Genomic DNA, 26880 nt, shown 5'->3' on the forward strand with positions numbered 1-26880 from the left:
GAACCAAAATAGTCAATAAAGTCATGTCTTATGCATCAATACTCCTTGGATATGGAGTTTCACGTGACCATGTAAAAAATTTAAATTGCATGGCCCAGGTGACCTGCTTGCCATTATAATCAGTATACCAACCTACCATTTATGTTACATACGTACTGTACGCCATTGTGTCCAACTTTGGATGTGCAAGCCCACCTCAAAAATATTCACAACACAATTGGAGCTAAACCAGGATTATTATCAATTAATTATTCATCTGCATGCACAATAGGTGAAGTTAAATGATAAACCAAGAGTCATGCCAGAGGGTTTATTGAGCACAGAGCAACCAATTTGTTTTCAGGAAAAAAAAATAAAATCACACCACTCAGTCATGATCAGCAAGATGGACAGAGCACACTTAAAGAATAGCAAGTGGTGCATGACAGATAATTGGGAGTGCAGAGGCTAACATCAGAACAGACGTAATAGAGCGGTCACCATACTGCTACAAGGACTGTCATCGAAAGGGATTTGCCATGATGGAAATGAGCTGAACACAAAATAAGTTGTCAAACCACCATTTTTTTTTTTTTTTTTTTTATACATCAGCATCACTTCTGTTGGGGGATAAGGTCATCGATGGCCTTTCCCTTCTCAAGCTGCTTTTCCATCTCTATTAAAAGTTTCACTCCATCTATCACCATTTGTGTGAGTTCTACTTCAGAGTAACCCAAGCGGTCTGCGTTGGAAATGTCAAATACACCGCCTACGGCGGCAGTATCAACCCCACCTGGAGACAAGCACGTGCATCAGGTCGTGGCAAATGCACCTTAAACAAATCACATCAAGATGGTCTTTGGAAAAAAGAAGAAAAAAAAAATTAAAAAATTCCCAGCAATAACCAACCAAAATCACATTTTCAATTACATGACAAAGGCAATCAGCTGTATTTTCATTACAACCAGGTTATTTCCAATTAACAAAAGGCTGCACTGACCAATATAGACTAGGAATGTTGGAGAAAAGCAAGTTACCAGTAAAGGAGAAAAATAAAGTAGTTGCATAACCAGACTGGCATCCGTTGATCTGAGTTGGCGGTTTGATTTCGATCATAGCCAAATCATACTAAAGACCAAATAGAAAATAAAGTGATGTGAATACCTCTGCCTGTGTTAGACGTCAACCCACTTGCATTCTAAACTATAGGTCAGGAGTGAAAGCATGGTCTGCAAAATTAAGGCACATGACCGATGAACTATTGAACTGTTGAACTCGGGTGGGGGGGGGGGCAAATCTGTTCATATTTCGATTACATTTCATATTTGTACCCGATTTGGTTGAAATGTATCGTTCACAAGTGGGCGGTAACATTTTCAATCAAAAGGGTGCATGTCCTTTTGGACTTAAAATGTAACGAGTCAATTTTTGTATTACAGTCTACACTTGTGCCAGCTTTGGTGGGAATGCCTGCTGTGGTTTGCAAATGATTGCGCTAACAAAAAAAGTTGTCACAGATGGACTGCTAGACAAAACTGAGATAATGCCATCAAAACAGATCTTGGAGCGTGCAACTGACCTGTGCCTCGTTTCTGCAGTCGGAGACGTTTCAGAACAGGTCCAAACTGCTCGTGTTTGCTGAGCAAGGGAAGCTTTACATGAACCCCAGCACGCAGGCCGGTGCCCAGATTGGATGGACAAGTGAGCACATACCCCAGGTGTTCATTCCACATGAATGGGTGTCCTTTCTCTTTGAAAATCACCTCAATCTGAGGAAACAGTGCATACAAAATTGCTGTCTGCCTTCAACATTTAAATCACATGCATGGTTTTGTTAGTGTCAAAATGAGACACCCACACATTTTGTGGGGATCAGTTGCTGGCTTGCATCACCGAGTGAACCTGTGCAACTGATGCAATGCCCCCTATAAGTTAGAGCAAGAACTCTATTTATTCAGGGTGACAGCGACAACTTGCCTCTTCACAAAAAAAAGTGTGGATCTTTAACATCCACCAACTTATACTCAGACAGGACACCCACAATAGGGTGGTCCTTATTCCTCAACTTCGGATTTTCTAAGCTCCAACCACCGGGATTCATTGGAATAGTCGAGAAAACTCTCCTGGTGAACTTTTTTTTTTCTCTCCAATCGGACAACATTTACCCCTCCCTCATCGACCTTGAGGTTTCACCCTGAAAAAAAAATGCTCGGGGGGGGGGGGGGTGAGAACGAGTAATACACATTACACAAACACAGATCGACATATCACATCAAAAGAGACGATTGGACATTACAGGAGCGTTTTAAAGTTCAGCACAGGTCGATACGTCGTCGTTCTAATGTCAGCCGCCCAGAGAAACGAGGCGAAACTTCAAGGTCGATGAGGGAGGTAAATGTTGTTGGAATTTGAAATGAAAACACCAGAAGAGTTTTCTCGACTATTCCAACGAATTCCGGGGGTTGAAGCTTAAAATAAATGAATTCGAAAATTTACCCCCTAACGAAGGACCCTAACCAACATCAACATCCATCTGATGGATGGCACCGAGGAAATCCTGACCTGTAAAACACAAGGGTGACAGTTTATAGCTGGACCAAAATTCATACCCAGACAAGTGTGCATACCTCTTGGCTCTCCTGCCAACCTTATTCCAAATGCAATAAACTAAATGGCCATGTGAAGAGGTTAGCTGGGAAAAGTGACCAAATTATGGCACCTGCTTCTCAGCAAAGATTATTTAGCATTACTTTCACTTTATAATCAAAGGTGACTCCCAACATTATACGAAACATCAAATGCAACCCTTTAATTGACAAAGCACGAACATTCCAAAGTACCAGTAGTATTGCTTTAAAACCATATTGCATGATACCAATCAGGAATTTTTGTTTTCTTCTTTTTAATGTAAAGTCAAGGCTTGTGGAAGTGTGAGAACAATGGCAGAAAGTGGTGAAGCACACCAACACCAGGGTAGAGGGCATAACAGGGCAACACAAGAATGAGCAAGTGTGGGGTAGGACAACACGTAGTGATCAAGGTGGATTCAAGCTCAAACATTAGCAAGACAGGTGCTGAAAGTAGAGGAAGGGAAAAAAACCATGCAACAAAAACTGAAGGTGGCTCGAGGAGATGGGCAAAAACCTGGAAAGTGGTGCGTTTAGGAAGGGTTGATGAGCATGGAAAAGATCACAAGAATGGATACATGGAATAACATGGTGAAAAGCCATCTTGAAGAAACCCTGGTGGAAAAAATGCAAGACTGAACAAAATGAGAAAGTTGGAGGCCATACACAAAATATACAAGGCCACCTTTGGGGGTGGGGGTTGGTAGTATACTGAAGCATCATGAGGAGGTGGAGCCAGTCATGCAAGACCCATCTTTATGGGTGCAGCCATATTGGATTTTCCTCAACCACGATAGGACGCGTCGATTTAGAACGTTGTTTTTGCTTGAATCCATCCAAAAATTGCAGAGGAGCAGTTTAAATAGATTCAAGGCTTCAAGATGGCATTTCAGAAAAATCAGGAAGTTCAACTCAAAGTTTGTAAAATTTGGAGTGAGCTGAAGGGAACCACCAATATATTGCCCAACAAACCCAAACAGCTCACCTCCCAAAAGAAAGAACACAGGGATAAAGTGCAGTTCTACTCAGATTCTCTCATACTGTTCCTCGATATTTTTGAGCTGAATAAGATGAAGCACTCAAATGGTTTGAAGTTGACACGGTCAAACAGTACCACAAGCATCAGCATCCAATATGGAACTCCATTTTAACTTTGAACGATTGAGCAGCAGTGTGGGAGAATATCCAAGTCGAAACGCTACTTCAGTCAAGTTGTTTTTGCCACTGTGGCAAGGGGGGGGGGGGAATTCAGAAGAAGAGGGAAATTCAGAAGCTGGGGTGGTAGGCAGGGATGGAATTAAGAGCAGGCAACTCAAGCAACTGCCTGGGGTGCCAGATTTGTGGTGAGCCTGCCACGGAGATATAACAAGGAAATTTGGCACACGAGAAAGCCAGATTTCACCCACCATGCCTGCAATGCAACTACCATGACCAGATTAAACAAGAACAAAAAGGCAGATGACTCAAAACATCCAAAAGATCCTGCAGACCCTGAAAGACTCCTATAAATGGATGATGTGTGTGCTTTTTCTGGAGTTCTGCTGGAGTGTTCTGATATGGAATGCAATATACCAAAATGACAGTCATGACCTCCCGAGTTGATTTGGTTAATTGACAAAAAAAAAAAAATCCATGAGAATTCCCACATTTCAAACGCATGCCATGTCAAGGTACATCAAGCAGCATAATAAGTCCTTCTGGCATTGCATGGCATTCTCATAAAAAAAAACAAGAATTTTTATTATAACAAATAAAAACAATTTATAGCATGTATTAATACCAATATTTACAATAGTAGGATAATCAGGTCAGGTCAGGTATGGGAGCATGTGCCAGAACAGCGCGTCGCTGCGTCCACTTTCCGCCGGTACTCCAGGGGCCTCCATCTGGCCATCCCCCAGGCAGATGCCAGGCCCATCCCCATCTCCTTGAGATGATGGTCAACCTGCTGCAACCATGAGGCACGTGGTCGGCCCACTGGCCTCCTCCACTCATGAGACTCCCTCGCTGAGAGAATCTGGTGAGCAGGATCAGCGTCAGGAAAACGAGCCACATGTCCATACAGCCGCAGCTGACGCTCACGGACTATGCAGGTAACAAATCTCATCCGAGTCTCTCTCAGCAACCGCTCGTTGGATACAAAATCCGACCAGCGATAGCCAAGGATTCTCCGAAGAGACCTGGTACCAAAGGAATTAAGTCTCCGTCTCAGATCCTTGGTCAGAGTCCAAGTCTCGCACCCATAGAGCAAGACTGGAAGTACCAAGGACCTGAAGACTCGGACTTTCGTCCTCCCGCACAGGTACCGGCAGCGCCACACCCCATGATCCAGTGAATCCATGACTCCCCAGACGTCTATTGACCTCTGACTCGCAGCCAGCAGAGACATGAATATCACTGCCAAGGTAAGTGAATGTCTCCACGACCTCAACATCCTCACCACAAACAGACACAGACAGGACAGCAGCATCCAAGATGTCACCGAAAGCCTGGATCTTAGTTTTGACCCAAGAAACCCATAATCCCAGCGGCTCAGACTCCTCCTTCAGCACCTCGAGGGCCCCCAAGAGGATATCTAAAGTCTCCGAAAGATGACTGCATCGTCTGCAAAATCAAGGTCCGAGATCTTGACATTCCCAAACGATGCACCGCAACTTGATCTCTCCGACATCCTCCCTAAAATCCAGTCCATACAAGTGCTGAAAAGTGTGGGGGCAAGTACACATCCCTGACGAACTCCAGTAACAACTGGAAATAAGTCAGAGGTGGTACCACCACACTTCACAGCACTCTCAGTACCAGAGTAGAGTTCAGACATCAGATCGATCAGTTTTGGTGGCACCCCACGAAGACCAAGAATCCTCCAGAGGACATCCCGATTCACTGAATCGAACGCTTTACAGAGATCAACATAGGCTGCAAGCAGCCCCTGCCGAAACTCTCGTCTGCGTTCGGTGAGGACACGAAGTGCAAGGATACGGTCAATCGTTGACCTCTTTGGTGTAAAGCCTGACTGCTCTGGACGCTGGTGCTCAAGCAGATGGTGGCGAACCCTATCGAGAATTATCCGAGCAAAGACCTTGCCCGGCACTGAGAGCAGCGTCACCCCTCGGTAGTTGTTGCAGTCTTGGCAATCACCCTTCCCTTTCCAGAGAGGGACAACAAGGCCCCTCTTCCACTCAGTTGGGATGATGCCTGTGTTCCAGGCAGAGCACAAAACTGCATGCAACGACACGAGTGCAGCATTTCCACCAGCCTTGAGAAGTTCGGCATGGATGCCACAGATCCCTGGAGCTTTGCCCCGTTTCAACCGGTTCACCGCAGCCCGTGTTTCCACAAGCGAAGGTGGACCACAGTTGATTTGAGGGTCAGCAACAGGGATTGTAACACCCTTGACGTCCAACTCGACAGCTGGGGGATCAGCCTGGTACAACCGCTCAAAGTAACCGGCCCAGCGGGCCTTCACTTCAGACTCCTCTGTCAAGATCCTACCACTCTCTGCTCGAACTGCAGTGCTCCGAGGGATGGGCTTGGATGAACGTAATGCGCGAATTCCCCTGTAAGCGGGACGAGAATCACCTGTCCACAGGTGATGCTCTACCCCCTCAGATTCCTCGCACATAGGCCTCCTTGTCCACCCTCAGTGCACGTACAGTTTTACGCCTCAGCTCCCTGAACAGCTCAGCTCTGCCATTCAGCCTGGCCCTGCGACTCTGGTGAATGGTATCCAGTGTCCCTCGAGAGACAAAATTCTTCTTTGTCCTGCAGTGAGTTCCAAGACATCCACCGGCAACATCAAGGACGGTGGTCTTGAAGGCGCTCCACAACTCTTCAGGACCCCCCAAAGCACCCAGACCCCCCAAGTGTCCACTCAGCCTGTTCGCAAACTCCTCAGCCACTCTCTCATCCCTGAGCTTGGCAACATCCAGCCTAGGCTGGGATGGTACCATTCTCCAGGATTTAAGGTGCAGCGTTAGAGTTGCTACAACAAGCCTGTGGTCAGTATTGAGGAACTGAGCACTCCGGTAGACCCTGCAGTTCTGGATCATCCTCCAACGACCGTCAATGAGGACATGGTCAATCTCCTTTGCCACACCGCCAGCGTTGGAATACCAAGTCCAGCGATGAGCTTGTGGGCGCTGAAACCATGAACCAGCCACCCTAAGTCCATGACTTCTTGCAAAGTCAAGGAACTTAGTGCTATTCTGGTTCATAGTTCCTGACCCATGGGGACCAACACACACCTCATAACCATCCCTATCAGTTCCAGTCGATGCATTGAAATCCCCAAGACTAGAAGTGTATCTCGTCTGGGGCACTGATCAACCACAGACTCGAGTGTGGCGTAGAATGCGTCCTTCACGGTGAGATCACTCGCCTCAGTCGGAGCATAAACAGAGACCAGGGAAATGACACCTAAGGAGTGACGAATCCTTAATCTCATAATACGCTCGTTGACCGGTGTTACCTCAATTATCATTGGGGTCAGCTTATTGGACACAGCTACAGCAACTCCTTGGGTATGGTAACCATCAGAGCGACCAGACCAATAGTAGGTGTAACCACCCACCATTATCTCGCCGCAATCCGGTCTCCGAACCTCAGAGAGAGCTGCAATCCCGATGTCAAAACGCTTGAGCTCAGATGATAACAGAGACAGGTGATCATCCTCTCTTAGGGATAGGACATTCCAGGCACCCACCCAAAGGGACCGCCTCAGGTTAACCCAAGGAGACCGCCGTCTGGTGGACAACACCTCAGCACCAATCCGACACACTCTCCCGCAATCTGACCCAGGATGTTACCCCGTGGTTTCCCTCCGATCAAAGATTGGGGGTCCCGAAGGCTTTGCCCCAATCCTGTCATCCGGTGAGCTGCCCTGCGAAGGGAAGCTGCACAGGAGGTACTCCCACGGAGTGGGTTTTCAGATTTTTTTGCGTTTACGTTTTGCGGAATGAAGGGTTTTACGGTGGCTGGAGTGCAAATCCTGCCACCAACCTCCTAATAAGCAGTAACCCAACTGCAGGAGGACGTCTGCAGACACAGTTGGGCACTAGATATGGATGGCCGTTGGCTCACAAGGAGCTCCTCCGCCCTTTGACAGGTTTTGTTTTTAATCCTGCTGGGTGTCCATATCCAAACACCCCCCTCACCACAAAACCTGGTGGGGGAGACGGTTTAGTCGCTGACAACCCGACCATGGAATAGGTTAGTACAGGTTTACGTGGTACCTGTAAGCAGGTCACAGATCGAACCTGACCTGACTCAATAATAAAAAGTAGCATAGCATAATATGTAGTAAAGTAGCATAATAATAGTAAAGTAGCATAATAAGGCAATAATAATGAACATATAATCCCCATGCTGGCCCAAGCACATCTGGGCTTGGTGAAAGGCAAGCTAATGCTCAAGCAGTACAACAAGCAGGTGTGCAACAAGGCCTTGAAGATCAATAAAAATTTGGTCCATTGGACCAACAGCCCCACTAATATAACAATGTTCCATATTGAATCAGCCATAAAAAAGTGTTCAGGCCACACTGTGCAATACATCAAACAAATGGCAAAATAATTTTTTTAACCAAAGTGGCCAAAGAAAACGGGGGGGGGGGGAGAAGAGAAAGAAGAAGAAGAAGAAGAAAAAAAAAAAAACATTGTACACCCTCACCAGGACTTTTGTGTGGTGTAATTGTGTCATGTATTTCATAGACGGACATATCTAGAACTGCCAGTGATGACCGGGTACCAAGACATCCTGCTTTGATCGGACTCAATCCTGACCCATGACGATTATTCAATTTAATTCAGATTGGGATTAAAATAAAAATTATATTAAAATCAAATAGGATTACTCCTGCATTGGAGTAATCAGAAGGAATTCAAAGAAAAAAACAAACAATAAAATCAAAGATGAAGTCATCAGGAGGAACCAGGATATGGTTTGCATTTCACCTGTGACTCATCAACCCTCAAACCCTTTCAGGCACAGCCAAGTGAGCCTTATTCAAAAATAAATAAATAAATAAAAATAAAATAATTCTGGCTGCCAGACCATGCATCCAATCATGTTGAAATTTGAAATATATTATTCCCATCACAGCAAGATCATAATTGTGAAGTTTCACATCGATCAAGCGGTTCAAGAGAAATTTCGATTTTTGCTCAATCCAATATAGCTGCCAGACCATGTGACATTCGTGAATACCCTGGTAGCCAGCCGCAAGGCTTGTGGAACATTTGTGTGAAGTTTCCCCTCAATCTGTCAGCCATTCTGGAGAAGGTTTTTTTATGGGTTTGAGTAAATCCAATATGGGTGTCAAACCATGTGACCTATGATGTGTGAAGCTTTCGTTCCTCAGCGATAGGGGTCATACATTTAAAGTTTCACCTCTATTTGTTCAGCTGCTTTTATTTAAAATTTTTATTAAAACAATATGGCAACCGAATCACATAATCGATGGCTTTTTTGTGGACCATTTTATCACAAGATAACCCTCAAATTTTCATACTGATCAGATGTAGCATTCTACATATGCAATTGACATCATAACGACCTATGATAATTATCAATAAAACATTTTACACGAGTAGTCGCTCCGATGGTGAAAATTGTCTCAATCTGGCGAGTGGTGGTGGTGGAGGGGAACAAAAAAAAAAAAAAAAAACGAAAAAAAAAAAGTTCTGTATGGACAAACAAATCAAGACAGAAACCCAAATACAATACCTCCTCCAGCGAGGGTAATGAACACTCCTGATTGTAAACAAACTATTTTAAATGATCCGTGATACACTCAAATCGATGAAACATTGTTACCTGTGTGGGGTTACAGGGTGGTTAGCAAAATGCAAGACCTTAACATGGACTGTGTGCTCACGTAGAATAGTTCATTTTTGCCTGAAACAAGGAATTCACATTTTGGTAAAGTCATCCTGTTTTGGAAAGCAGTATTGTGTGCGATCGAGGCTAGCTCGGTTAAAGGTGACATATCTTCCTATGTAAAGGCCTGGTCACACCTTGACGTTTTAGCCAACGTATGCCGATTTTTGAATTTTTTTTCTCAAACGCTGGCACACGTTGAATAAGTTATGGGTAAGTTTTGATAACATTGAGAGCACGCTGAAAAACACTGCCATACGTCGTTGTACGCTGGCTTTAAACGTTGTACTTTTTGGTTGTTCTCAAAATTTTTCATGCTTGAAATTTCACGACGTATGCCGGCGTATGACTCACACGTTCCGCTACGCTGGCCACAAGTTGTATGCACGGTCTGCGATCGTTGACAGACGTCAACACATGCTACTTGTAAGTTAATCATAAGTTGAGACACGCCGAGGTAATGTTTAGCATACCCGAAACTTATTTCTAACCTATGATTAACGTGTTGTTGGCACGTTACGCGATCGTTGCCACACATCGACAGACGTTACTTTTAAGTTACTCATAGGCTGAAAGACGTCGGTATAATGGATTGTCCTTGCGTCAGCGTCCACGGCCACGGCCAGGACACTTATTTGCAGCATTCTTCAAACTTTTCTTCGGCATGACGAGGATGTTCATACTTCGATGTCTAGCTTGGCTATGATTCCAATTGTCCATCGGCAGCGTCTATTTAAAATAGTCGAGTTTGAGTGTTTTAACACGTTCAGAAGAAACGCTTCAAATTTCCAAACCCCAGCGTCAAAAAACAAAGGCGAGTGACAGCAATTTAAATCGTTCATTGTAAACAATGAAAATAGCTGAGTGGTACCGTTTAAAAGTCGTTGAGTGTAAAAAAAAATCCAATTGTTGAGCGCAAGCGTCTACTTTCAATAGTGGAGATGCAGCCATTTAAATCGTTGAGTGGCAGCCTATGAATAGCAAACCCCACGTCACCGGCAAAGATAAACTGCCGCACGATATGGATAAGTTAGGCTATCGTTGGGCATAGTTTGTGAACGCAGGCTTCACGATAATTATTCGTTGGTATATCGTATCTATAAGTAATCAAAGCGCTCTATGCACATTATTAGTTCATTGTGCATTTGTCCAACCCGTTATGAATAGACCTAAATCGTAAAAACAAGCTATAGCTCATTGTTGAAAAAGCCCCATAAAAAAATTAGCCGCGAAGAACTTCGAACAATGGTGAAAAGATGTCTCCTACCCGTGGACACGCGGACGCAAGGACGATCCATCATAACCCACACCCTCCCCCTCACACTCACCTACCACTGCCAACATGAACAAACTACTACTAATACTAATACTAATCCTGATACTGTTACTGCTGACATGGACATCGACTCAAAAAGGACTTGAAAACACTGTTGGGTTCCCCTTTTATGAGCAGCATTTTTATATACCAATTCCCAAAACCGCTGGGAACACGTCTTTATATGGCAGTTGTAAGCTAGAAACACGTTAATTTTTTTTTTTTTTGTCGACCGGAAGATGTCATTGGAATAAGTCTACATACGTCAATGTGTGTTGGGACTACGTAAAGAATTGGTTCAAAGCACGTCAAACATAAGTTAGAAATAAGTTTCGCGTAAAAAAGACATGACCGCGACGTGTTTCGACTTATGAGTAGCTTATAAGTAGCCTTTGTGGACGTGTGTAAGCGTCCACATATCGTGTGTAAAACTTATCCCCATCGCATGCGGAACGTGTGTCATACGCCGAGTACGTCCAAAAATTTTGAACATGTTTAAAATTTTTTGACGTACTCTACTTACTACGACGTATGATAGCGTACGTTAGCGTTCTACTCACGTATACCAAACTTACTCATACCGTATTTGACGTGCCCCAACGTTTTAGACACATTTTTCTTTGGTCGGCATACGCTGGCAAGATCGCCAAGGTGTGACCGCGATGTTGTCACTTCCATTTCTACGGCAGTTATGATTCGAATCGTTGTGCGTCAGCCTTTTAATAGGCTACGTCACGACATCGTCGGCGATGCGTGCAACGCGCTATGCCAAAGTTAGACTACCGTTGGGCATCGGTTGTGTAGGCCGACAACAGGTTCGACATTCGTTGGTATAAGTTATCTATAACACAACGAAACGTTCTGTGTCCGTTACCAATGCGTTATACATAAGACCAAGTCGCTATGAATACGTCCGAATCTTTAAAAAAAAACATCAAAAGTTCAACGTAAGCCAGCGTTTTACATACATTTTAATAAGTTACCATCGCTGGCTAAAACGTCAAGGTGTGACCGGGCCTTAAGCCAAGGAAGGGAAGGTGAATGGATCCCCAAGGGGGCAATTAATGTCAAACACACAGCGCTATAAAGTTTGCTCCCTTCTACCACCTCCCTCTGGAATTGGTGAGGGCCTGAGGATGTGACGTCAGCACCAGTGCCATCAACGTCACCTGGGAGGACCCTCCCAATGCTGAAATAACATGGTATGCTATTCACCAGATCCACTTGCTCGGAGCAGTGCTCTGGGCCGTTTGATTGGACTGACGGGAAGGTGCTGTCAGTGGCCACACCACATCACAAGGGGCAAGAGGAGTGGGGAGGGAGTATTTAAGCACCTGAGTGACTTTTTCACTGGGGATGCTCATTGGTGTCAGATCTCTTTTGCTAGGGACATCTGTGCAGCAGCACACCCACCTTCTGTCATTTGCTTCACTGAATCTCCACCATTGCTGCTCTGCTCCCACAGCTATTCCCTTTAGGACATTTGAGCTCTCAACAATCCTTGCCTCGTTTGTGTGTGAATGCAAGACTGAGCCCAAAGAGGTGTAAGCTTTGTTGTACTGTCGGAGGATTTATTTATTATACTGCAATTCATTAATCATTTATTTATCCACGAACGTATCTATTTTTCGTCTCATCTCAGAGTTCTGCATTTCATAAATCTTTCGTGAGACCGTGCATGTCTGCTCTGTAATGCACCTCCCATGGGTCTCGTTTTGGCAACATTGGCCTGATAGGTTCTTGAACCTCTGAAGGTATAAAATCAATAATTTTGTTTGAAGGCCTGATCCAGATTTTGCTGCAGTTGAGTGGCAAGATGTACATCAGCAAGGCATTTTACAGAATGGAACATTTACTGCAGGAAGATCGTGCCATATGTCAAGAACAACCTCGATCTGAGGACAGACTGGGGCTGCAGCTTCTGACATGAACAATAAAAGCATGCTGCAGAAAAGCTGACCTCCGCCAATATATACAGTACAAGAGCTGCAACAAAATCTACTCCACATTTGGTGAGATCTGGATTGGGCAGTCTGACAGAGGATAATAGATTTGATTCATGGGTTCAAACACCATGATGCCAGAAGACATGCTACCCGATAGATGTCACAAAGTGTCAAAATAGTTTGATTACAATTAGGAGTGTTTATTTTATTCTGGCAAGGCATTGGACTGGGTAAATTAAAATTGTAGGTTCAGATCTCAAAGGTGATCAAACAGCTTAATATCCCTCACCCCACAAACATAAGATTTCTGAATACCAACACCTTCCTTGTTGTAAAACAGACTTTAAAAGGGAAGAGAATGCTTCGGTGGATTCTCAGAGTATCACCGAGTGGTTTGAGAATGAGGAGCCAAGCAAGAGAGCTGGAGTTGCTCTGTTGCTTAGCTTCCAAGATGATGACTTAGATGTTTGCTTTCGCAAAAACGCCTCAACACCGAAACGGTCATTTCACCTCCTGCAGGCCTTGACAGAACCGTGCGAACACCTCCCGCATATTTCCACCTTTCTGCATCGAGATAACACGCAGATGATCTTCTTCGTTTACCCAAACCAGGAAACTCTTCTTGTCATTGTGCCTGCCAGGAAATGAGCATGAAAGTTAAAACATAATAATGGATAACAATTAATCAGGCAATGTTGCCCAATCCAAGAGATGACATCAAATTCACAGGAGTGCAAAAGCTAAATTAATCTCATGTCACCACACAATTGCCTGCCATTGGGCACATCATTAGTCTGTGCCAGATCTTTTGACAAACATGCCTCATCGAATTAGTTGTTCCATAGTCTTGAGTCGAAAGCCACACTAACAGTTGGCATCTTTACTGTATCGCATACCCCATCTCAGCAATCAGCATATTTGCTTCCAACTCCAGCAGTCTATTCAGGTGGCACCAGATTGATCAGCGCCTGGTGGGAGTTTGTTGGCTCAAGGTTCAGAGGTCATCTGAGACCAGCTGGGATTTTTCATCCCAACGTTTCAGCCTCAGAGGTTAGGTTGCAGTCTTGAAGTTGAATAAAATACCATTAAGCAGATAGAGCTGCATTGGTGAGTTTGACAGTGATGCAACATCAGCTTGAGTTCAACCCATCATGGCATGTAACCAGGCTGGAGCAATGCACAGAACCTGTGTACCTCAGGGTGACCCGAGACCATTCCTTGACATACAAAGTCCAAATTGGTAACCTGAAAGTAAAAGTCAGTACCCATAATGCATTATTCAGCAAGTTGAATTCCAAATGGGGAACCAACCCAACAACAAATCAAACAGTACCAACACTCTGCTTTTCCACTGGAAATGCATGCCCAATTTGGGCACAATGAGCCCATGCCAAGAAGCTAAACCCAGTGAGTTTGACAGTCAATGATGTAACATCAACTAGTGTTTACCGATCCAGCTTCTTGGCATGGGGTCATCATGCCCAAATTGGGCATGCATTTCCAGTGGAAAAGCAGAAGGTTAGCACTATTGATCAATTTGTTGGGTTGGCTCCCCATTTGGAATTTACCAACTTGCTGAACAATGCATTATGGGTACTGACTTTTGCTTTCAGTTTACCGATTATGAACTTTGTACATTAAGGAATGATCCAAGATCGCCCTGAGGTACCCAGGTGTCCGCATTTCCCCAGCCTGGTTACATTTCACGATGGGTGCAAATTTTGGTCTGCATTCTTGTTCTTCAGGTGGAAGATACAGACCTAATTTTTGTTTGGGTTTGCATGCAGTTGATCATCTTAATATGACAAATTGGTCAGGGCATCGGAAAGAAGATTCCACCTGCATTGTTTATACTGTGTTGTGGTGCACAGGCCATTGATATAGAAAGATAAATGGTGGGCAGGGGCATAATAGAGATGGGGCTTGAGGAGAATGAATAAATAAATACAAAACAAAACAAAACAAGAGGAAAAAAATTTCATGAAAAGAAAAACCCTAGTTTTACAAACCAGATTCCACGAGCATCAGGCCAGTCACGTGCCATGCCAGATGCAAGCAGCAGGGGAGACACTGGCTTGTCGAACAGGAAGTGATCATCAATCAGCTGTTGCTGTTCCTCTTCGGTCATACCCTTGAGTGGATAGTATTTGCCTTTGAGGTCCCCTCCAAGAGCATCTAAGGCTGCATATGCAGGGCACAGATAGGGGGTCTTCAGAAGTGCAAAGTTAAAAAAAAAAAATTGCTTCCCATACATTCATTTGACAATTCAGTTCCCTGACCATGCCACCACAAACAGCAAATGCTTCTCCAAAACATTTCCACAACCACAGTAAAGTTAAAACTGCAAAATACAATTCCTGGACATCCACCTGACAAGTGAAATCATACAATTGCACCAACAGTCAGCTCGGACTTCATTCACAAAATTGCCAAATTTAGCTCTAATTTCCATTGTGAAAAAGGGATACCATTTGCTTTAAGGGAAACATGAAAGATGTCACAAGATTAAATAAAGGCCTAATCTGCCCAGACAAATATATATACCTGGTTTAGTCAGTCGCCCAGTATTTTTCTGCCAATTCATGTTTGAGGTGCTCTAAATATAAATGCTTGGCAGGCCAAACACCATAATTGCAAACCAGATTTTGATCTTCATCCCTTTGTGGAATGTAAAGAAAAGCAGCAAACTAATGTTCATCCATTTTAATCAGTGGATGTTGCAAGGCATACTTTTGCCAGTTATCTTGATTGGTTGAAATAGAGGCATGGGTCTACATTCAACTCCATCCTCACTTCTTGAATCTATGGAACCACTTGCCAGAGAATGTTCTGTTCCACTTCCTTCTAGGACTTCAAGTGCACCACCATCTCCTGTAATCCCCAATTATGACCCATGATCTTCATTACCTTGATCAACCTTTCCTAACCCAAACATCTTGCTTGCTTGTTAGTGTTTCCTTCCTCCCTCCCCCTTTGTTTGATCATTCTCTTGAAGTTTGTCCCACTGTCAGTTATACCTTGCTCTTCCATGAGCCTCGCTCCTGTAAAGGAACGGGGAAGGAAGAAGAAGAAGAAAAAAAAAAAAAAAGAGCAAACCAAAACCTTAAATCAAGAGCAATTTGACATTTGTCCCCTGTAAAATATCCTCTCCCCTCCCCAAACGAATCCAAAGTGTTTTGCCACATCTCAGGCTGTTTGAAAGCACTCAAATTTTAGCTCCCCCCACCTCAAATACAAGAGAATGGCAATGTGCATTTTTTTTTTTTTAAGCGTTTCACCTTTGACCACTCAAACTCAGAATGAGACCCCCCCCCCCCAAAAAAGCTAAAAGTATTATATCAATATACCTTCATGCTTCTTAAATGTATAAGACCAGTGTTTCTCAAGGTGGGGTGTGGCAATATTTTGGTGGGGCATGAGGATTCAGAATTAATGAATCAATATATGATCGCTTTCATAGCTTTGCCTTTTGAATACACATGTACTGTAGTGTCTCCAATCATGGTGGGGCGTACGATTTTTTTGAAAATCAAAGTGGAGCGTGGGACAAAAAAGGTTGAGAAACACTATTCATGTTATGCCATGTTACATGCATTCCAAATTTGAATGAGAATACCTCAGTAATGAAGTAATGGTAATTGTTGGCAATAGAAAGAAAGATTGGAACAAGTCTGAAGACAACGATGGTTTACAAGCGGTATTTGACGATGTAGATTGTTTCAGAAGTCAAGGATGCGACAATGTGATAATGTTTCACCAAGTTATAAAAATGATGAACATGATGTGGTAGGAGTGACAGGTTATTAGCTGCAAAATGTCGAAAACTTTAAAAATTTGACCTTTGCATAACCTTTAAAAAAGGTCCCAAAACAATGTTGTTATGAAACAAACAAAGATTATGATCTTTGACAAACAAAACAAAGATTATGCATAAAAAAAAAATTGTCATCCGAGCTCTCAAAGTTTGGGCGGTCGTCTGATTTTTATGTCAAAATTCGAAATTTTCTGAGTTCATGACCTTGACCTTGGGACTAAAATGAAGAAAAAAAAAAATAAATAAATAAATAAAAACGAGCTCCGTGGGGCTATGCAGGTGCCATTGGGCTAACCAAATACTGAAACCCCTGCCAGATTCAACAACCCCTTGGAGAAGATGCAAATTGAAATCTGCTACCCCCAAAAAACACAATTCTCAATTTTCTAAGTTCGTGACCTTGTGACAAAAATGGAGAAAAAAAAATAAAAAATAAAAAACGAGCTCTGTGGGGCTCTGCAGGTTCCATTGGGCTAACCAAATATCGAAACCCCTGCCAGATTCGACAAACCCCTCAGAGAAGAATTTTTTGTCAAAATCGCAATTTAAGTTCGTGACCTTGTGACCTTGACCTTGGGAAGAAAATGAAAAATTGAGCTCCGTGGGGCTATGCAGGTGCCATAGGGGCTAACCAAATACCGAAACCCGTCAGAATCGACAAAACCCCGAGGAGAAGATGCAAATTGAAATCAGCTACCCCCTAAAAACACGTTTTTTTGGGCGTGGCTCCACCAATAATGGGCGGACCACGCTCATTTTCAGGAAAACACAACTCGATCATGATATAAACCTCCCACCAAAATTCTCAGGATCTGATCAAAACCCACGGAGCTCTGCTCAGGACAGACAGACAGACAAGCTGGTAGGCAGACATGGGGAGTCGACTACCCAATAGAACCTGACACGATGGACCCGTTCGATGGGGAATGACCTGAGGATTAAGCGCAAGAAAATTCATGATTCTTGCTTCAAGGGTTAATGCTGCAGATTGTATTTTCGTTAAAATACCCCCCGCATTGAGGTTTTTCGGCCGTCGCTAGGCAATGGAGGGGTCCATAGCAACGGTTCTTTCTCACACATAATTAGGACATACCATGAACCTACCATACCAGTTTCATGTATATCTGACTCAGTCTCTGAGATATAACGAACTTCGTTTTTTTATTGTTCTCGACCAGGGTTCATTCAAAGTCTATCTTCTCCGATAGTTTTCATAGGATCCGGCTGGAATTTTTTGACAATATGGCTGAATGTACTGCCCACAGTCGCTCGTGGCCCGATTTTTGATTTTCGGAAAAATAAATTTATGATTTTTCTAAAATTTCAAAGTCCCGTTGCTCGGCAACGGTGGTGTCCATAGCAACGGTTCTCATTTGCACACAACTTGGTCATGGTATGAACCTACCAACCAAGTTTCATCGAAATCACCATTGAATTAAATGAAATAGCCATTTTAAATACTGATAATAAGGATAGAACAAATCTCAAAAAAAAAAAAAAAATTTTTTTTCTTTCAACTAGATCGACTACCCAACAGACAGACAGACACAACAATAACAAATATAGTGGTCACTCATATTTTTCGTGAACCAAAAATAATACACCTTCAATGTAAGAAGACATGGGCAGATGCTTAAAATCAGCCCCCATTTTGCACACCAATATGTACATTGCCCCTTGCAGGGTCATACTTTTTATGGAATAAATCAAGAACAAGACATAGTCTCACTTCAGGGAAAGCAAAGTTGTAACCACAAGGCTGACAACTGAACAGCAGCAAATAACATTTTAACTTGGTTGTTCTTATCAATTAAAAGAAAAAGAAACCTCCACCAACTGCTGCAAAATTAAATAGCCATTCCGTTCCTGAAAAGCAATCCAGGTCCTTGCTAGTTTAAAAACAAAAACAATAGCGTCACGGGTGGTTTTGCATCAACAACCAAAGCAATGTTTTACAAGAGGTGATCAGACCTTCAACAGAAAGTCGCTCAACAGCACGTCGCTCCCCACGGCTACAGTGTGGTGGCAAACAGAAGCCTCGGATGCTGCGACCGGTTCTCACTCTGCTGCTCAGCACGTAGTTTGGATCCAGATCACCACCACCCTGACAATCATAAAAAAACAATGGAGAAAACCAGGGCACTTGGTAGAGCGCATACTTCCACCATGTAATGCCTGATCCACAAGAAGATAAATCGGGTCCAATACATTTTTGAAATATATATTGTTGCGGCCACGGTGACCAAAGCAGCTCGTCACTCAGGGGGATTAATCCCCGGTTGTCCTCTGTTGAGCAGGACATGGGGCCACCGCTCACAATTAGTCATGGTACGGTGGGTTGTTTTAAAACCATGAACGCCACCCAGTCAACCACGAGTTAGTGTCCGCAGTCTAATTATTCCGTTTAACTAGAGGTCATGTGGTTACCTGAGCGGGAAGCACGCCCTTGGCAAAGCACCAATGTTATCTGATTAGATTTTAATTAGAGCGGCCGAGCAGACTTTTTTTGATCAAATCTGTTGTAATTACCTCCCAGTCTATCTCGGTTCGGACAATGCTAGACCAATGGAAGGAAAGGACAAACACGGACACGTTGGAAATCGACAAATAAATAAAAATAACTTTTTATTTGCTGAGGTAAATAAAGAAAGAATTTCAAAGCAAAATCAATCAAAATGCCAGGAAAGAGACAGAACATATGCTTATCGGGGGTTGACTTGCTTACAGCTAAACAGACAAGGGTACCCAGCAGATCATTCAGGGGGAGGGGAGGGGGAGAATCGTCTCGCTCACCAGAAAGTAGTCCGTGAAGCGAAAAAGTCCTGAAAATGCGTGCATGCGTGTCACCTCCGTCGCCAGCACCCAGCTTTGCCGTGCACGCCAGTCAAAGTCTGGAGGGCACCAAGATCGTCCGTCGCGGGTTTAGACACTGGTGATCGACCCGTGCCTCACTTGTTGGTGGCGCTGCTCACACCCACACGTGCACCACACGCTCGCTTGCCGAATTGTCTCGTTCGCACTGGTCAGACCCGCTTCTTGGTTGCCTCTCTTCAGAACGCTTTTTTTCCCTCCTTTCTCCTCAGAATGTACCTCACGCTTTCACGCTCGTTTTTATATCCCCAGGCCTTCTCCGCGGGGTGCCGTCCGTCCCAAGCTCACCCCACCCCACTGGGGCACGGTTACCATGACGACCCGTGCGCTCAAAAAAAAAGGCGGGCATTGGAGCTCGCAAAAGAATGTTGAGGAAACATGAGGGTGGGCTTCATAGCACGTTAAAGAATGTTGCTGAGGAAAAATGAGGGCGGGCTTCAGAGCTCATGAAAGAAATGTGTGTGAACGTGTCTGTCGTGAAGGAAAAAAAAAAAAAAAAAAAAAAAAAAACTTCCCATAAGAGAGGGATCTATCCTTTACCCTTCTCAACGCATCACATTTAAGATCCCATTAGACATGGGGATGGGGCTAATCTGAACATGCATTTAAGGAAATAACTGAGGACCTGGATGCATTCATCAGACCTGATTCTAAAATCTGTAACAATATATATATAATAAAATAATTTTTGGCCCTGCGTCTCAATGGTGAAGAATCACTAAATAAATTCTCATATCCAGATCTTTACCAAAATTGAATCAATTCGTTCTTCTCACACATTCAATGTATCCACCAAGTTTGGTCTGAACCCATCCACACCGTTTTGAGATATCCTGCCATATATCGGTTTAGGCTCATCGCTCAATGGTGAAGAATCACTTTAAAAATTCTAGTGGTCGGATTCGGATCCAGATCGGGATCTTCACCAAAATCAAATCAGTTCGGCCTTGTCACACACCCAATCTATCCACAAAATTTCATCTGGATTCATCCACAACCTTGATAAATCATGCACACAAATAAACCAAAAAGACAGAAACAGACAGACAAAGGGGTGAAAACGACCTCCACCTTCAGTGGCAGAGGTAACAAATAAGGTTTTTTTTGTTTGTTTTTTTCCTCAGCAACAAACACTTTGCTTAAACAAATACAATTTGCAAACCACATGGTTTATTGCTATCCACCTGCCATACACAGACCTCTCATTCGTCCATGTTCAACACCACACTTTTTTTTTTTGTATACCTTGGTCGAGGCTCGTATGAGAGCTAACACACAACTCACAGCAAGGAGGCACGAGACAAGAGGGCGGGAGTGGAAGGGACAAAACAGTGGGGAACAGACACATTAGGTGAACTGTGGAAGGGAGAGGGATGGGGATGGGACGGGGAACATGGCGAAGAGAAGATGGACATTTCAGGGACTTTCAGGAAGGAAAGCAGGAGAAATGAAGGAAGTGGGCTTGGGTGGATTATCGGGGGTAGAAAAGATCGAGGATTTGGATGGGGGAAGATAAGAGGTGGTGGTGAACAGCTGTTTTGAAAGCCTGGAGGGAAGAATGGGAAAGAATATAGTGAGGAAGTTTATTCCAAAGGCGGGAAAAAAAGAGGAATGAAAGAGTGAAGATGAGCAGTGATTCGTGATTTTGGTAGTTTTACCAGAAGGGGGTTGTTGGCGGACCTTGAGCGCCCTGTGGAAATGTGGTGGGGACAAATCGCAGAGAGAGCAGGGGGGGCAAGGCTGGAGAGGAGTCGGTAGAAGACAGAAAGACCACCGACCAACCTGCGGTGATTGAGTGAGAGGCCCAAAGACTCAGCTTCATTGCGGGAGATGCCAATGATCTTGAATGCCCTGGTTTCGACAGCGTGAAGCCGAGAAAGGTGGGAGGCAGGAGCACCAGCTCAGAGGGGAGAGCAGTACTCCATCAGGCTATGGACAAAAGCTTTGTAAGTGGTCAGGAGCTCAAGAGGGCCGAGGAAGGACTTAGCACGACGTAGGATTCCCAGTCGGCGACTGGCTTTTGAGGCGAGGTTGGAAGTGTGACTTTCCCAGGAAAGGTCATGGCAGATAGTGAGACCTAGAAGCTTGAAAGAAAAGACTTCTTCCAGAGGATTGTTGAGAAAGTGGATGGGGGGGTTTTCTAAACGGTCCTTTCAAAGAGACATAGTGAGAGTGTGAGATTTGTCTGGATTGAAAGACATGTTCCACGTGTTGGACCAGTTTGTGATTTTATCCAGATCTGCAGTGAGCGAAGAAGCTGCTGCTTGCCGGTCTGAGGGATGACAGATGGTACGGCAGAGGGTGGAGTCGTCGGCAAAGAGAAATAGAGGATTTTCCAGAGAGTCCGGGAGATCATTGATGAAAACCAGAAAAAGAACAGGGCCCAGAACGCTACCTTGAGGAACTCCAGCCTGCACAGGAAGAGGGGATGAAAGAACTCCATTTAGGGCCACACGTTGACTGCGACAGGAGAGGAAGTCTGCGAGCCATGAGTGGAGATGGCCTTGAATACCATGGGAAGAGAGTTTGGTGAGTAGGGCAGGGTGCCAGAGTGTGTCAAAAGCACGTGATATGTCCAGGGATACGGCTCGGATTTCCTGTCTGGCATTGAGGACCTCCATCCATTGATGGGAGAGCAGAAGCAGCATATCCAGGGTAGAGTGACCTGGTCTGAAACCAAATTGATGATTGGAAAATCAAGCCATTGGAGAAGAGGAAGGATTTCATATCTGAAGCGATGATGGATTCCATCACCTTGCTGATGATTGGGAGAAGGCTGATTGGTCTGTAGTTATAGGGATCTGTTTTTGCACCTTTTTTATGCAGGGCAGTGATGTTAGCAGATTTCCAAAATCCAGATCACTTTCAACGATTTGAGAGTGCAATCCAACATGGGCTCTGCTCACGGATAGAGTTTTAGGCAATGTTTTTACACCCGGCTACCACGGGAATTATTTGAATCAAAATGGTGCTTTGAGTGAATTTACCCAAAAGCATCTGTTGTAAGGCCATTTCACCATGAATGGAGAGTGAATTGTTCACTGGACTCTTGACAGGAAGCGAGGTGCAACCTACGTTTATTTCTTGGCCCAAGCTATAGGATATCTTAATTGCTTTGTGCAGCTGCGGTACGAGACCAGAGTGTGCTCCAGAGCCCACTTTATACTGCACTGCATTTGCTCAATTAGATTGCTCACGCAATCAGTAATTAACACACGAAGAAGGGAAATTTAATATTTTACCATAGACAACTTCCTTTGAAGCAATCAATGACTTCTTGCATTTCTGATCGGTTTGGAATCGGAACACAGCAAGTAGCCAATGGCAGAATAGAGGTGTGACTGGTTGATGTGGGAATTGCAAAGGGATTGGGATGGTGTGATAAATGGTTTCGTGTCCAACCTTTATCAATCATTCTGATGCTTTCCGAGCTTATGCACACTGGTTTAACCTTGTGTACCATTCCATGACAATTGCAATGGTCATACATAGAGCGATGCAAAACATGTGAATCGATAGAATCAAACAGACTACATTGGTAATTACAATTGCCTTTATAAACAAACTTTTATTGCTATTATTCAACCACATTCATATTTTGGGAATTAAAAAGTACGTAAAACCAAAACACATTTTGGTGAAGGGGGTGAGGAAATTAAAAAATAAATAAATCTTCCAACACATGAAGCGACATTATTTTTCTCGAATTGGGACAAGTTTTGTGGATGCAAGAAATTAAGACATTTTACAGGAAAGGAAAAATGCCAAACAAGTCAAAAGGACATTATGTATGCAAAAGGAAGACTTTCATTTAAACCTCCACCACTCTCCCTCTGAGCAAATTACCATTTCCTCATTTGTACAAAAGCAGGTGGCCACAAACATTTCACTGGCCGCCATTCTAAAATGACGGATGGGTCCTGAGTTTCCATCACACAAGGCAAGTGACACATTTAATCCCCAGCAATGTACCACATCCATGCTGGTCTTCAGCAGGTATCTAGCACCCAACTAGACAACATTAGTCACCTACAAAAACCAATATATAAATGCTACTGGAGCACACCCTTTCAATACACATGACTTCCTGGGCTCTCCTAAAACACCTCACCTTCAGGTTATTGGAGTTTAGGTCAGTCTTGTGTACATCTGTGGGCTTGTACCCATTGTGCCTGTCACTGATAATGGGGTCAAGCAGCTCCTTGAAAACACTGTACGATTCCTCATCACCGGCCACACAGCCCACAGTCATGATGAATGGGTGGCCTGTGTGAGGAAAGTCAAACATGATCAACACCACATTGCCAGCAACTTGCCCAAGAAAAAAAAAAATCCTTCATCTTGGGATATTTTTGTTATTCTACCCAACAAATCCACTCACTGAAAATGATTGCAGTTATCTCGTCCTTGAATAAAATTTAAACCAGAAGAGTAATAAACTTTTAACCTTTGAAACAGCATTTGCAGTTCCAGGTAAAACTAACCCGAAAAAGCTTCTGCAAAGCCTTGACAAGACGATCATTCAAAACTGACTGACAAAAATAATTGTTACAACTTGCATGGCATCAAGACCGATTCACCTGCTTCGCTTTGGCTATTACCCGATTGCTCATTCCCCAAATTTTTTTTTCGAAAAACAGTACATTGTGATGCACTCCAATTGCAAATCCATAAATAAAGAATGGTCTCCACAGAAAACAGTACAACAAAAAAAAAAATTAAATTGAAAAAAAAAATAAAAAAAAAAACGTTTGGAAAGAGCAGCGAGACGGAATGAAAAAGGCACTTGATGACATTTCAATTTTTGCCCGTGAAAGCAGACCTAAGCCGACCTAACACGACCAACACGGGAATGTCTTTGTTGGACGGAAACCCTGCACCAACAAACATTTACACACATCCAAGATTAGATTCCAACGAGAAACCCTTGGATTTTTGACAGATGCTTGAAAGTTGAGCACGTGAGATTAAAAAAATAAAAAAAAAAGTTAAAACTGCAATTCCAGGAAAGCAATCTTCATACAAAGCATTTTCAACAAATCAGTTACAAATTCGTTTTAAAACATTGGTACACTTCCAGTAGCGGGGCATATAGCAGCATGGTCAATGATCACTTGGGGGGGGGGGGGGGATTCTCAGTACCATACTCACCCTGAGTTGCAAATCTTTGAAAATTAGATCACAATTGAATTTTTATTTGCATTTTTTCAACTTTAATCTCAACTCACATACCTGGATTGTCCACGCCTGTCTGGATGATGTCGTCCAGCGAGACTCCGTTTGGCGTCTGGCGCTCTCGCAGCTTGCCGTATAGCTCACGGGTGAGCAGGCGCGCCATGTGATTGTTGTGTGTGCTCAGGTCCGGATACTCATCGTCGATGGAGAACTCCAACTTCCGTAGATTGTGCGAGTTGCCGAAAGGCATGATTGAAGATCTACAAAAGTAACCGGCGCCGAGGAGGGGAGGAGCTAGTTTGTGTATTTGAAGATGTTTACATCTTGAACAAAGCATTTGGCACCAATTATGGGTTTTAAATAAAGTCAAGTTGAGGATAGCCAGGTGATGGGTGGGGTGGAGGGAAAGAACCTCCAAAACCCCAGGCAATGCAAGGTGTATTTTGCAAACCCATCCCACTGCATCATGATGCAATTAATAACCATTGCACGTTTCACACCACACGCACAGTCGCAAGGACAAGAGTAGGGTCAGTGTGGTTCCGACTTTTCTGGCTCGACTTCGACACGATACATTCGCCCCTTGGAGACCCGAATGAAGGGAATCATTGCCAAACTGGCATGAAGCATAACCACAACTACTTACAATCAACGCTTCAAATTTATGGGGCACAAAGTTAGGTTGGGCAAGGGTTTGTGGGTTAGAATCCAACATGCTCTAAACATCAATTCCTCAAGCTACCCAAAACCTTCGCTTCAGAGGTCTTTCATGAGGGACTTTTTGGTGTAATAAAAATAAATGAAAGACACAGCGTGCATCGTGTCACCCACAAACCACCTTTGGAGCACAAACTTGCAGTAATGAAAGTTACAGGTTCAACTGCGATGACGGACCAATTTTGTCCCCAAAGCACCACCACCAGTGACGGTTGGCAGTTACAAGAGTTAGACAGCCAAATAGTATTCAGTTCAAGCTCATTTCAGGTGGTGGTGGTGGTGGTGATAGGACAAGAGTTCAAAGTAAGCATTGATGCTGTATCGCGATGTCAGATAACATTGAGGTTATGAGAGTCCAGAGTACGATTTTAATGTTGAAACTGAATCCACCAATCATCCCTCAAGACTACGTACAGCTCCTTCGAGTTCCGTTTATCCATATAGGATATGCGTACATGGGAATTTAGAGCTTTGCATTTAAGCTGGTACAGAGGACAAAGGGGGACGGACGCAGCAGGACAGGCAGAGATGTGGGGGTGGAAGGGGGGGGAGAAGGGGGAAGAGACTTACAAGGATTGCTCACCCTCTCTATGCGCCTTTATTTTACCGCACCTTCCCTCTGCGCATGCGTACAACCTGCTGCAAGCCTTACAGGACCGGGATCAGGATGCAGAGGACGACACGATCGGCGTGCGCACCATTAGCGGTCGATATTAAACGGGCTGTGGTCTTTCAAATACTGTACTCCACCACTCGCCCCCCCCCTTGCACACAGACAGGAGGTGGAGGATACAAACCAATACCTTCATATAATCAAGTTGTCCCAATACAGAAATCGAGGGGAAAATAAAATAAATAATTTTTAATTAAAAAAAATAAATAAAAAAAGCCGATCGAAAATAAATAAATAAATAAATCCCCGAGCCGGCTGGAGCGCGCTTGGAGCGCGCGCGTCCTCGCAGGACGTTGAAAATTAACCGACTCAACGGGCCAACGTACGCGCAGGTAAGCAAGGTGCGTCATGGAAAAAACAGCGGCTCACCTCCTCAAAGGGCTCAGAGAGGAATAGCAAGGGAATTTGATGAATGAGGCCATTCGGCCCATCATGCCTGCGCTACACCAACAACGAGTAAATAAATCCGTCACAAGCTCGGGACGATGTGGTGGGTCAGGGACTGGACCGCGGAGGGAGGGGGGGTTTAAAAAAAAGGCGGTTGGAGATTCTCACAACTGGATCAACATTAAAATTACAAACAAACATGAGAAAATAAAATTAAATCCACCAACAATAACGTGTCACCGAATTCGTGAAAGAGAAAATTAATTTTAAAATCACCAACAAATCAACGCCCCACGGGTTGTTCCCTCACCTGAGGTGCCGGTTGCTCTGACTGAAGAGGAATAAAATAACGGTGATGGATCTCGAGCCACCCCCCCCCCCCGTGTGGCACTTTAAGGCAGAGACGGCGAGCGCTGATTGGTGCAACGGACTGAGTGAAACTGGCAGTGGGCGCTGATTGGTGGAACGGACTGAGTGAAACTGGCAGTGGGCGCTGATTG

At 44.0% G+C, this 26880-nt stretch overlaps 1 protein-coding gene across 2 annotated transcripts; it reads right to left on the reverse strand.

The window, feature by feature from the left end:
* Window positions 1-296: 296 nt before the first annotated feature.
* Window positions 297-26839, reverse strand: LOC147014367 (creatine kinase B-type). 2 transcript variants are annotated; one of them, XM_085852286.1, is made up of 8 exons: window positions 26691-26839; window positions 24661-24863; window positions 23540-23694; window positions 18529-18661; window positions 14753-14924; window positions 13254-13377; window positions 1559-1748; window positions 297-772 (listed from the first exon to the last, which is right to left on the reverse strand). In XM_085852286.1, exons 2-8 carry the CDS (start codon window positions 24851-24853, stop codon window positions 594-596), a joined length of 1146 nt encoding a protein of 381 aa, XP_085708412.1. In that variant the 5' UTR covers window positions 24854-24863; window positions 26691-26839; the 3' UTR covers window positions 297-593. The 2 variants fall into 2 exon arrangements, with proteins under 2 accessions (XP_085708412.1, XP_085708413.1); XM_085852287.1 differs by lacking the exon at window positions 26691-26839 and adding an exon at window positions 26363-26439.
* Between the last annotated feature and the right edge of the window lie 41 nt (window positions 26840-26880).

The sequence above is a fragment of the Eptatretus burgeri genome, chromosome 13 (genome assembly GCF_056783735.1).
Source record: "Eptatretus burgeri isolate ZD-2024b chromosome 13, Ebu_testis_v1, whole genome shotgun sequence".
Classification (NCBI taxonomy): Eukaryota; Metazoa; Chordata; class Myxini; order Myxiniformes; family Myxinidae; genus Eptatretus; species Eptatretus burgeri.